The 14,072-nt window shown below is 41.0% G+C and overlaps 1 protein-coding gene across 1 annotated transcript in view; it reads right to left on the reverse strand.

The window, feature by feature from the left end:
• Positions 1-14,072, reverse strand: part of LOC117819034 (whirlin-like) — a 171,686-nt gene that overhangs the window by 78,091 nt on the left and 79,523 nt on the right. The window contains exons 3-4 of the mRNA XM_034692232.1: positions 13,286-13,462; positions 1,257-1,382 (exon numbers count right to left, since the gene is read on the reverse strand). Coding sequence (XP_034548123.1) covers positions 1,257-1,382; positions 13,286-13,462 — 303 coding nt within the window. The remainder of the gene's footprint in view (positions 1-1,256; positions 1,383-13,285; positions 13,463-14,072) is intronic.

The raw sequence follows: 14,072 nt of genomic DNA on the forward strand, positions 1-14,072 counted from the left end.
TTTGGCTTCATATTTCATTTATTTTCCTAATTTAATGGAGACAACTGGGAAAACATAAAATTAAAATGTTGATATGTTCCAATTTCCTGTAAAAAAGTAAATAACATATGCATCAGTGTTTCTTGGGGTCAATTTGACCCCAGGCTGTTTTAGCTGTATATAAGATAAGAAATATCAACATTTTACACACATTTGTTTTGGTGGTTTTGGATGATATTGAGGCCACTATAACCAAGGACCCTTCTGCATGTGACTGCTGGAGCTGGGATCGAACCACTAACCTTTAGATTGAGATATAATATTTCCAGCCACCATGTCTCTAAAGACATTCAATGATGAGTCTGTGTCATACGTTTTCATAGAAACAAGGCAGGGCTGCCAAGAGCATGACAAACTTGCAGCAGTTTGATGTTCTTCTAAAAGCTTTAAATTGTGTTAATATGCTTTAAATATGTTTTATTTAAAGGCTATTTGGATAGTCAACAAAGAAACATAAACATAAAACTAGGTATCAATCAGTTTCTGGAGGTCTAAATTGCTGGGGTCAAATTGACCCCAGGCTAAAAAATGTTAGTACATTTGAGGGTAACAGGAGGGTTAAATATTAAAGCTGCGTAGCATCAGCATCCTTACTTAACCACGTCAGTATAAAACACACACACACACACACTGTATCTGCTGTTAAAACTGAACATCATATTTTAGACTACAGTGATGAAGTTTCAGCAGTAAAAGCAACATCAGAGACAACCTGAGCACACATGTCATATCAAATCAATCCACAGAATGTAGCCTGTCACTACCTCTCTGCCTGTTGACACTGGGGTTAAAACTTTAGTGTGGTTTCAGGCTGGTCTTGAGTGTGGGGAAATAATGACAGTTAGCAGGCACAGATGTAAGAGCAGCCTGAGCAACATCCTGTCCTGTGAACCAGACAACGGCAGCAGAGCTGGAGAGAGCATCTCTAAGCTGCTGATCTCTACAAAGTCACTGAAACCAGAAGAGGTAGAGATAACAGCAACAATGTTCAAAGATGAGACATTTGACTCATATATGTTTAAAGGTGAGTCAACGTCAAAGAGAAGAAGGAGAGCTGAATGAGGACAGAAATGTCAACATTGGCATTTGTGCAGAAGTCCCGTTCACCTCGTCTAATGTTACCTTCAATGGAGATGTTCAATTTAATGTGAATTACCAAAAAAATATATGTTTTAGAGAGTGATAAGTGCGTAACAGTGTCATCATTCTAGCTTTACCTTCAATGCTCCAGCGTCTGCAGCAGATCCAGGGTCCACTCCAGTGATGTAGATCCCCAGTCCGTACTCAGCTCCTCCCCGGATCATCAGACCAAGAGAGCGACCGTCATCCATATTCAGGTTCACCTGCAGGGGAGACAGGACAGTCAGACCCATCAGTCTAAGAACATAGTCCTGCACATGCATGGACTCCAAACAGGCTCATTGGGTCTTAACATTTCAATCACACCTCCAGTGTTCCCTCTTAGTGATGTCATGTCCTGAGTTGGTCAGTTCTTGTTTTTCTGGAGACGTTTGTGTGTTTGAACTTTGTGCATAAATCGAGGGATGGTTTTATTGTTTTTATTGATCAGCCTATGTTAGACGCCCTGTGCTATATTTTTTGTGTTAAAATATCATTAAAAATACAAACATATAGATAATTGCTTTCTACAACCAAATGTCCATTTTGGTAAGCCATAAGGGATCATCCTTATGTTCCCACAGCCCAGTGGTCCCACATTTCAAGGACATTTTCAAAATGAGGTCTTGTGTTCCTAAATTTCCCTTCAACTTAAGCCCTATCCTCCCACAAGATTTTTGGAAGCACTTTATAGTAAATGAATGAGACATTTTATTTCGATCAGCAGCAGCAGAAATCGTCACAATCACAATCATTACAAGAAAAAAGATGGGCTGATCGAAAAGGGTTTCGGCTGAAGCGGAGCTCACCAGATTTAGCTAAAAGCTACCTTCCATCTATAGTCCATTGCTACTGGATAATAGGTTCGGAATGTCACACTCCATGGAAGAACATTGTGAAGATGAGTGTTGAACAAGCGTCAACCTCCGGTCTTAACATATGAAGCCCATGCGGAAGTGTTATAAACTGCAGTTCATTGAGTGTCCACTTGAGGCTGGCTGCAGAATCAGCAGAAACCACATACACACCAATTCAAAGAAGACGATCTTTACAGCAGAATACACATGTTTACAACCTGGTTCAAAAAACGGCTTGGATCTAAGTAGCTAATTTCTCTATTGGCACACACTGTACGGGGATGAATGGTTTTAGCTGTTGGCTAGGAGGCTTAAACCCCGCCTCTTTACCTCACACTAAGTTTGGTTGAGTTCAGCATTTCCAATATGGCTCCCGCCGACGATTGGCTTTAAAACAGCACTTCAGAAACAGATGGGTGATATCATTGATACTACGTCCATTGTTTATACAGTCTGTGGTGTTGAACATCTTCCAGAGCAAGCATCGTGGACGTGACGCCATAACACTGAGTAAAAGAAAACCTGCCTATAAGTGGAAGGAGGGAGGTAACATTCAGTAAGGTCGGTAAAAAATAAGCAGATTTATGTCACTGTTACTGTGTATTTCTCTTGATTCATAGGAGCCTCTCCAAGCTGTTTGATACATAAATTTGGTTCAGTTTCACTTCAGTCTGAATCACTCTGCAAACACAACATTCTGCAAAAAAAACTGTCCTTAAAATTCAATGCCAATAAATGCCTTGAATTGCACGGAGCGCAGTTTCAGGGATTCATTCAGGGTGGTGGTAAATGATGTGGTTGAGGTGACAGTTATTCAACAGCTGTATGACCCACATGTTGGCTAAGCTCCACATGAAGTATTTTATTGCCACAAACACAAGTCATTAACTTCATTGTGTCAAAGCTGTGACAGGCAATTTGTTCCAGAGTCATTTTTTGTTCACTTTGTCTTTACACCCCGACAGCAGTCAGTTACTGAAACACTTTATAAAAGGAAGAACTGGTGTCTTTGGATACAACAGATGCAGAAGAAGCCTGTCCAATAACTTCATTTGGCTGTCTGCCTGTGCTGGAACTTTGTGTAAGCTGAGTTTTTATGAGCCAAAGTTAGAAAAAAGAGTCCTGATAGTGTGACGCAGTTAAAGATGGCACCAATGTTCTGCACTCCTTTCCTCAAAGTTATCTGGACTCCACAGAGCACGTTTATGTTATCGTGTCTTTGAGTATTTCTTGCTGATAAATTGTCATCATGCTTCTCAATTTTTAAGTTTGGCACCCAATTCTAAATGTAGATTTGTTTCTGACAGTCCAATTTAAAGTAAAATATTTATCATCAGAGGCATCAAGAGCAAGAAAATCATCTTTAATCCATTCATTTGTATTCTCAAGATGTTTTCCAGAGTGGTACTAAAACCCCAAAGTTGCACAAAGGTGTACATTTTGATCTTGTGCATGAAAAGTATTTAGTCAGCCACTGATTTTGCAAGTTCTCCTACTTAGAAAGATGAGAGAGGTCTGTCATTTTCAAAATAAGTATTTGGTCAATAACAAAAGTTCAACTCAATACTTTGTAACATAACCTTTGTTGTCAATGACAGAGGTCAAACGTTTCCTGTAAGTCCTCACCAGGTTTTCACACACTGTAGCTGGTATTTTGGCCCATTCCTCCATGCAGATCTCCTCTACAGCAGTGATGTTTTTGAGGTCTGGAGACTGGCTAGGCCACTCCAGGACCTTGAAATGCTTTTTACGGAGCCACTCCTTCATTGCCCGAGCGGTGTGTTTGGGATCATGCTGGAAGACCCAGCCACGTTCCATCTTCAATGCTCTCACTGATGGAAGGAGGTTTTGGCTTAAAATCTCACGATACATGGCACCGTTCATTCTTCCCTAACACGGATCAGTCGTCCTGTCCCCTTTGCAGAAAAACAGCCCCAAAGCATGAGATTTCCACCCCCATGCTTCACAGTAGGTATGGTGTTCTTGGGATGCAACTCAGCATTCTTCTTCCTGCAAACACAACGAGTTAAGTTTTTACCAAAAAGTTCTATTTTGGTTTCATCTGACCACATGATATTCTCCCAATCCTCTTCTGGATCATCCATATGCTCTCTGGCAAACTTCAGACGGGCCTGGACATGTACTGGCTTAAGCAGGGGGACACGCCTGGCGCTGCAGGATTTGAGTCCCTCTCGGTGTAGTGTGTTACTGATGGTAGCCTTTGTTACTTTGGTCCCAGCTCTCTGCAGGTCATTCATCAGGTCCCTCCGTGTAGTTCTGGGATTTTTGCTCACCGTTCTCATGATCATTTTGACTCCACGGGATGAGATCTTGCATGGGGCCTCAGATCGAGGGAGATTATCGATGGTCTTGTATGTCTTCCATTTTCTTACAATTGCTCCCACAGTTTATTTATTCACACCAACCTGCTTGCCTATTGTAGATTCACTCTTCCCAGCCTGGTGCAGGTCCACAATGTTCTTCCTGGTGTCCTTGGACAGCTCTTTGGTCTTGTCCATGGTTGAGTTTGGAGTCTGAGTGTTTGAGGCTGTGGACAGGTGTCTTTTATACAGATAACCAGTTCAAACAGGTGCCATTAATACAGGTAACGAGTGGAGGACAGAAGAGCTTCTTAAAGAAGAAGTTACAGGTCTGTGAGAGACAGAAATCTTGCTTCTTTGTGGGTGACCAAATACTTATTTTCCACCATGATTTACAGATAAATTCTTTAAAAATCCTACAATGTGATTTCCTGGATTTGTTTTTCTCATTTTGTTATATATATTTATTAAAAAAAGTCTTAAACATTTAAACAGCCTATATCAGCTTACAATTCTGAGTCATCCTCTCCATCTCTCAAGTCTTAATGCAGGTGATGCTCAGGACTGAGTACAAATCAGAGTCATCAGTGCTCGAGTCGGATCCCTGGGCAATACTACAACACTGCCTGAACATTAAGAATACTAACAATGGGCCTTTAGGGAGTCGCCCTGTCATGAAGTCTTGCTCTTGAAGACCCAGGGTCATAACCACGCATTTAAAGAAAACAGGGGTATATTGTTAAATCAATAAACTTCCTGATTTTAAGACATGAAGTGAGCAGCAGGGGGGCTGTTGATCAGAGCGAGTGTTAGCAAACTGGCTGCAGGCAGAGGGTCTATCTGTCCCTCACAACTATCAGTGTAGCTGTAGACTGAGTTCAACTACTGTCCAGGTGGCATGCAGGTTATAGATAGTTTCAGAAAGAGCTACTCATCTGCATAGAAACTGGACATTACTGAACACACTGGAAGTCTTCATGCAGGAACACGGTTCAAACCTTTTCACAATTGTGCTCATAAGTTTTCATACCCTGGCAGAGTTTATGATTTCTTGGGTAGTTTCTGTTGTCATTCTGATATAAAAAGAGTAAGCACAGTTTTTTGACATTAAATAGCTTCACCAGCCACTAACCTTGAGTGAATTTTTTTTTTTTCTCTTATCATTCATATTCTCTGAAAAATGGCCAAAAAAATCCCAAATTCTGCCAGGGAATGTAAACTTATGAGCACAACTGTATATGCAACTTATATTTACTTTGATTTTACAGTACGTAATTGTAACATATAAATGGAGCTACGCCTGCGAGCAAGTTCAGGCAGTCATCTCGAGCTGCACTGCTAAACACGTCACATGTCCTGCTCTCATAACCATCTTCCAATCCTGCCCTCTGCCTCTCTAATTGGCAGTCTATTTAAACTTGGGAAAATCTCCCATCTCTCCCTCTGCCTGTCAACGCCTCTGCTGCCTGCACGCCTATTGCTGAATTTTCTTTCATCCCCACTGCCACCCCAGCATCCACCTGCAAGCCCCGGGGGGTGTTCATTATGTTTTGCTCATCACTCCTCAGTGTCTGCATGTGAACTTATCTGCAGGGAGTGATGAGGCCGGAGCCTAGGCGCTAAACATGAATATGTATTTGCTGCTACAATAAACAATTTAAACGTGAGTTGGCTGACTGAAATGTGATGATGTTGGCCTTAGAACTCATTCATTGAGGCTTTCTTTAAAGCCGTTCTCTGGTTTTGTTCTGGATTTTTTGACAGACTGACAGATGGAAATGAAAGCTCTATAACAACACCTTTCAAAAAAAAAACTAATGAAGTGGCAGAAACAACATGATTACATTGCTGGAAGTTGCAGCCAATAGAGATAATCAGTGTTTGAGTTGTACATGAAGAACATGTGTGTATTTCATAGTATATATTTAATTCAATTTGAAAATACTTAAGTTAAGCTTTTCTTTAGTTATTTGGTTTAGACCTCTTCCGTTACCTTGGATAGTTCGACTTTTTTGTTGGGGGATTATAGTTTACAAGAGAAATCATAAATAAATAGTAAAAAAACGGGGTATAATACCATTATGTGGTACTAATATTTTTCTGTATCACAAGCATGAAGTGAGGGGATGAAATAATGGGCAGAGATTCTGCATCTCTTGCCCTAAGTGAAGGAGTTTGCAGGGGAAGCTTGAATGTGAGATAATTATGTGGATTTGCGATGTTGCAGTAATGCCAACTCTGTAGCGGACAGTTGTGGTGGAAAGGGAGCCGAGCCTGGAGGTCTGCTTCTTAATTTATAAACCCATCTATGATCCAGCCCTCATCTGTGAGCTCTGTGTTTGGAGGAAGAAGAGAGTCTGAGCATGCCGCCAATGTTACATGTAGCTGGATAACTGGGTGCAGAGTGGACACACAGGGACAGGTGTACGGCTCATAACACAGAGACAACACAACAAGCAACTTAGATCAGAGCAGTCTTTACAAAGTTGGTTTCTATAGCACTAATTCTGCAGTATTCTCCTGTTCCAAGCAAGACAACTATGTTATTCTCTAAAGTGACTCAACTGGGTCCAAGATGTTTGATTGGTTGATCGGTTGAATTTAAATAATGGGAGGATTGCAGGTATTTGTGAGTTTATTAATCACCTGTAGTGATCCCAGCGTGGCTTCATTGATCATTTAAATCAGTCAGGATCAGTGAAACAGCAATCCTCCTGATAGTAATCATGAGGGATGGTAATGGGGGTTTGACTCAGACTCAAGTAATGGGGACTTCCTCTTTTGTGGTTCCAACTTGGATGTGGACGGAAAAACTGAGGATTGGAAACCGGACTTGTTGTAGAAGTTTGGTGACTCTACTATAACAGGATTTAACACAGTTTCTCCTAATTATCTATATGGCAGTGTCAAATGATGATATACCCCAATGTGAAGTGTTTTACATTCAGTTGTTCAAATGCCCGTTTTCCTATGAATTCCCACATTGATTAACTTTTAGTTGAGTCAGTTTGACTTGAATTTCCTTGTTTGAACCTCCTCTTTCAACATATTTATTCTTAAATAAAGATTTCACAATATACAAAAAACCCACAAAAAAATAAACATATAATGCTTCCACAGAAAACATCAAAACAAAACAAAACAAGACAAAAAATAAAATAAAGGACACATTTTTCTTTTACAGTGTTAGTACATGCAGCAATCACAACCTGAAAAATGTATACATGTAACATTTTAATGTGATACATTTGATACCCCTATACTTATAACTCTTATCCATTCTTCTATAAAATAAGTTGCTATTGGTGACCAGTCTGTTACAAAAACTTCAAGAGTGCCTCTGAGAACATGAGATAATCTCTCTAATGGTAAAATAGACATGAGTTTTTGATACCATGTTTTAATGTCAGGAGGCTCTTCATCCAACCATTTCTGAAGAATAGTGAGCCGTGCCGCATAAAGAGCAATTCTAAGAATGTATCTGTGTTTTTGTTGATAGGTTGAAACTAATCCCAATACAAAACTAAATGGCTTCAAAGCTGGGGTTGGTAATCAGATTTAGATACACTTTTTGTCATACTGGTTAAAATGATCTTTATGTCCTGATTGCAATCATTACATGATGTGTTCCTAAAAAAGAGTGAAAAAAAACTGCTATCTACAGCCGGAGTAAACCTGGGAAAACACTAACCAATCACCGTTTTTTGGCTCCCCAAATTTTAAACCAATCAAATCCCGTCCAGCCGTTCTGCCCTCCTCCTGCGCGTACATTTCCCCGGCGTGCACTCCTCCGAGTCCCCGTCTCCTGCCTCTACTTCCCCTGACTCTATTTACTGCCCCTCTCGCTCGTCCTCTGGCCTGTCCCCTCTGACCTGATGAGGTGCTTTACTCAGGACTGTAGTCCAGATCAGAGTCTAAAAAGCTCTCACCAACAAGCAGAATAATTAATGACGTTCAGTAAGTCCTACAGAAATATATATTTATTGTAGCGTCCGTCCGGACGCTGTAGTGATGACGAGCCGATTCGTGAACACGTTGAGCTTTAATAACCGGTCACTGTCGGCCGTGATCACGCCAACCAACAAAACAACAATCAATGTTTGAATGAATGAAAAACTTCTCCTCTTGTCTCTCCTCTCTCCCACTCGCACACTCTACACCTCTCCTGATGCCTTCACTGACCGTCAACACTGTAGGAATTAAGAACATCTACACTGAACACGTTTAACAAACAGTAGAGCTGTTACAGTATTACATGTGTTATAACTTTTCTCCTGATATCATGTCACCAGTACAACTGGATAATGCTAGCATGATAGTTGTGAGTACTAACAGCAGCCATGTTTGTTTGTGTTTTTAACTTTCACTATGAGAATGTTTTGGTGAGGACCGGTTTTGAATCAGTCACGATCATATGGTCGAGAATCAGCGGCACTCGTGCATGTGAGCAGGGGGGGGCGTCGTTTTGGAGGAGCTCCGAGGGAGGAGGGGAGGGGTTACACGGAGTCATGAAGAAATGCTACATTCAAATTCATGCTGGTTTTCCGAGACTACCAACCCTAGCTTTAAAGGAACATCAATTTTAAATATCTTCTTAATTTCCATTTGGACAGATTGCCAAAAACCTTCAACTTTAGGACAAGACCAGAACTTTAAGCAGTGAGATACAGCGTACTGTCCACAAAAATGCTAGGTCAAAAGAGAACCAGACAGCAGGAACACACTGCAAATAAAGACAAGGCTGAAAGTAGCCAAAACAACCGTATGAACATGAGACGTGCTCTAAATACACAAATGATGCAAAACAAAATACACATGAAATCCTAAAACTCATGCATGAGTAAAAAGCACTTCAACTTAAGGCTTCACAATAGAGGTGATCCGGCCTGTAGGGGCGCTATGAGTCACAGCTCTGATGTTTACAGAGACACTGAATTTAATGCTGATAAGGAAAAGCAGCTCAGTTTGACATCAGGGAGTAACATGTGTAATCTGCAGGGTGTTTCTGCTGTTGCTTTGGACTTTTGTGTGTGTTTTAAAGACGCGTCGTTTCAGATAAAGATCGTACGGACCTTTTCAGATCATCTGACCTCGTCAGCCACCGTAGTTTTTCCTATTAAGGCCACTAACACTCACAACAGCTCACTTTGTTGTTTTTTTACTAATGTTTCCGTTGTTTTTAAGTCTGCTCACACGAAAACAAAGAACACCCAGCTGTGAATACTCGCTCACTCCTGTTTTGTTTCTCTGACGGGTGACATTTCCATATCTGCCAGTTCAAACCGAAACAAACTATCCCCGGGCTCAGCTTCCAATAAATCAACACAACACAGTGATTTAGAAATGTGAGAGGGGATAGAAGATTTAAAATTATTGAAATTGAAAATATGAAAAGCTTGGAGTTATTTTCTGTAAAACCTCTGCAGCCACCAGAAGCCTGTTTTTTGGACTGCTTTTTTTATTAAGCAAACTATTAAAACTTCATTTAAGTGGATTTAAATTCCACTTCATGACATGGGAAAGTCCCAAGGGAGAAATGCTAGTTTAATATCTTTTATATTACGTTTCATATATGCATATTTTCCAAAATGAGCCTCACATTTAATAAAGCGTTCAACTTTTGAAGCAGCTGTTAAAGTTTGTATCTTAAAGTTATGTTTAGCTGTGACAGGAGAACCCGATTTGTACAGATGTTCAGACCAATCTATTAAATTCTCATACAACAGATCCATAAATCAGAGAGGTGACTTATAACAGAGCAACTGTCCTTTACCTCCCTGTTAGCTGACTGAGATGTTTAAGTTCTCCATATGACAAGAAGAAAAATGTACACATCCATTTTACCTCCGCTTCAGGACTCTTTCCACAATCTCCTCCTCACCTTCAGGTCCTCCAGCCTCATCTTAATACCTCTCATCTGTTCCCGTTCAGATCTGCAGAGCTGTGCAGAGCTGCATGTAGAGGCATTAACATTAACGGCACAGATCTGCACGTTCAGCAGTTTCAGCCATTGAACTGCCGTAAAGTGTTTCTTCGTATCCTGAAGCGGTGGAGGAGTTATCTTTCTCTGGAATGAGGGTTATCTCTTGTTTCAGCTGCTCGGTGCAGAGCTGGTTTGTCTGAGCTGACCTGGGATTCTATGAGACTCGAGAAAATCGTCTGATTGTTTATGTGATTATCAGGAGAATAAACTGAAATTGATCTCTGTTGGAGTGATCGAGTTAATGAGATGTATTCAACTTTTTGAGCTCTGAACGATGAATATTGAACTTTGTTTGTATAAATTCAGATCCTGTTTGCTCCACAGCTGAGCTCTTACTGTTCATTTACACAGTTCAGTACTTTCACTGTTGACCTGTAGCACATTAAGTATTAAAGAAAACCTCAGGCCACAATATAACTCAGCTTGAGTCTTGAGATTTATTCATATCTGACGTCATTAGAATTGCACATAACGTGGGTGGAGCTTGATTCTGAACTTACCCGTAACTTGTTCCCTGTGATATAAACACAAAGGTTCCCCTAAAAGGGAAGCCGGACTTTATTCCCTCATAAAAGCCATGTGTGAGGTTCCTAGTCTCCTTCCCTCCATTTTCTTCTTGTTTCTCTTTCCCTGTGTGTTTGTCTTGTTTGTCTGCTCCCCTGGAGATGGTGGTGGTAATCTACAATAAAGCCATCAACTCTGTCTGTAGTACTTAAGTCCGACTCAGTCTTCCACTCCTCACCAGATCGTCTTTTAAGAAAAAGTGGTACTCAGGTCAGGCCCTCTGAAAATGTGTTTTTTGAAATTATTTTTTCCCTTGAAAGAAACTAACCTTGTCTCTCCCTGTGCCCAGATCTCCAAGCAACTTCTCAGCAGCAAAACGCCCAGCTCCAGAACCACAGCCACTCACCTTCTATAAAGCACCCTGGAAACCTGCAGCCTGTTGCACCAGCTGTGCATAAGTTGTGTCCTAAGTTAGGGTGTAAAGTCCACCCTAAACCAAACGTTGATACTAGTTAGTTTGTAACTTAAGTTGTGTCATTGTTTGGTTGCAACACGGAGACATAAGTAGCATCTTAACTAGTAGACGGTAACGTCCAAACTAACCAAAACATTGTCGCAGATAGGACGTATACACTTCCAGCAGCCAATCAGAGGAAAGCACCAATTTTAATGCATTGTTATCTTTCGTGCCTAATCAACTCAGAACTGACCAACAGCTGAAAAAAACTAAAGTAATAATAACTACAGTCTAAATCCTTAATCTACGGTGTGTATAATAAAAGTGACATCGAGTGGTACAATTATCAACTACAACATATGTTAATACTCAGGAGTGCAAATCTTGGTCATCATATTTTTCTAAAGGATTTAATCTCTCGCGGATATCACGTTGCAGACGTCATATAGCTGGGAGGACCCTCTGTATCTCCTCATCATCCCACTTTTCAAAACAACGCGCCCTGGTAGCCGATATACTGTATGGAGAACTTTATACCTACTAGAACCCAAGTGTAAGAATTAAGTTGCAACTTAGGCTAACGTTGGAACTATCTCAGCTGGTGCAACGCACAAAACGTTAGTAGAGTGTAAACTCCATCCTAAATGAGAAATGACATTCAAACTAGGCTACGTTTGAACTTACGCACAGCTGGTGCAACAGGCTGCTGAACTCTACCTGTTGCAAATTATCTCACTAAAACTTTGTTTACAATACTTCATCCTTGCCTCCATTTGTGTCTGTGCTGTGGGTCCCACCCTTGATTCGTTACAACACCATGTACCGATCATAGGAAGGAGTACAGCTGCAAATTAAAGGATTTGCTGTAATTGCACAACAAAAAGGCTTTCTGATGGCATAGTGATGCACTGAAAATCTTCTAAATAGAGCCTGAACTTACACCGAGAATAGTGCTGTGATAAGAGTTTCTTATAATCAGCTAAATGATGTGGTAGAAGTGACCCTGTCTGCAGAGGTTGATAGCGAAGCTTCCATTTCAGTTTTTTGGTCGCTTTCTTAACAAAACAGGCCGAGCTGACCAGGATCCCCTGTCAGTAACACACTTACTACCAACAAGCACCTCATACAACACCACTTCAAAATAATACCATAAATATCAAATTCATATTTCACAAAGACCAAGACATTTTTTGAGATTTTCCCAAACTTAATGTTCATGTGGTGTGTCATCCAAATTTGAATTAGGTCCAGGCTCCTTCTGGATCTGTAAACCTTCCTTCAAACTTCACCAGAGACAGACGTCAAACTCTGTGCTGTAAAAATAAAGATCTTCAGTGGACGACTGTACAGTATACTGTTCATTCTCATATTTTGCTTCTCAGAGCGTTGAATATTTACAGAGATATCTCAAGACTGAACGATGACGAATTCAAACATGTCACCACCTTGGATTTTACTGGAGTTTGTTGTTTCATAGTTCTGTATTTTTGATGCCTATTATTAGCTCACTCGCCACCAGGTGTTCTTTTTTCTTTGGATGACTCAGTTTGAGTAAATCTTCTCTTGGGGTGCAGATAGTCACAGGCCTGAGGCGCTGGGGGGCTTTGTTACAGGATGAGTCTGTCTGTGGAAATGTCACAACACGAAAAGGTCATGATGACTGTCCTCAGACGGCCATGTTTCACTCACGACCTAACCGCTGATAGGCAACAAAACCCACCTTGTCACTGGTTAATAAATAAAGAGATAAAGAGAGGATGGAGGGATTACCATTTGAAGGATATAAAAACTAAAAAAGGACTGGTGCCTCTGGAGAAAAGTACTCACTTTTAAGGTCTGCTGAAGTCTGAACTTGAGTGTCTTGTCTCAAGATGTTTCATTTATAATTAATCGTACTCCAAAAACAACCACCCACACATGCTGTACACACACACACACACACACACACACACACACACACACACACACACACACACACACACACACACACAGGTTTTGTTCTTACCGTTCTCTCCTCCATTCCCAGCCCCTGCCTTTGGTTGACCTCGTGGTTGTCTGGCGGCGGGGACACGCTGCGGCCCTGAGGGTCCACCCAGCTGTACACGTGGTTGGTGATGTAGCCTCCGGGGATCCGACCCATCGAACACACGGACATGGCCAGCGTCTTGCATCCCTTCAGCACCTGCAGCAGGAGAAGAGAAGGAGATGATGAAGGTGCTACAGACCTCCTGACAGGAGTGCTTTCATTAACATGTTAAGGTCCAGTCAACCTCATAACCCATCCGCTATAGTCTGATGATGATGTGGCCTCTTAAAGTGACAGAACTTATTGGGTATGCTGGTGTAGCTGGCTGTTAGCAATGACTTCCAGCAAGTCTCCTTTTTTCTGTGTGCTGAATTGTTTACAGTCTACTAAGCCAGGGGTTCCCAAACTTTACCATGCCAACAGCATTATCTTCTGGCTGGGGACTCCCTTTGCAAACCCATAGGCAATGCTTCAAAATATGTAAAGAAACATCAACTTTTAGAATGTATTTTTTTTACTTTTATTCACATTTGGTTAGCATAGGAAATTATTAACAAACGTGTTATAACATAATAACTAGATTCTATTTTTTTCCCTTTCCTCCAATTTTCTTATGCGCCCATAGCAACCCCTGGAGGCCCCCCACTTTGAAAACCACTCTCCTACTCCAGCAGCATGAACCTGAAAGTTTGCTGAAATCAAGGCTGTAAATAATGTAATTCTGAATTTAGAATTGAAACCCATGCGCAAGTGTTAAAAACTGTAG

The sequence above is a fragment of the Notolabrus celidotus genome, chromosome 9, assembly GCF_009762535.1.
Source record: "Notolabrus celidotus isolate fNotCel1 chromosome 9, fNotCel1.pri, whole genome shotgun sequence".
Classification (NCBI taxonomy): Eukaryota; Metazoa; Chordata; class Actinopteri; order Labriformes; family Labridae; genus Notolabrus; species Notolabrus celidotus.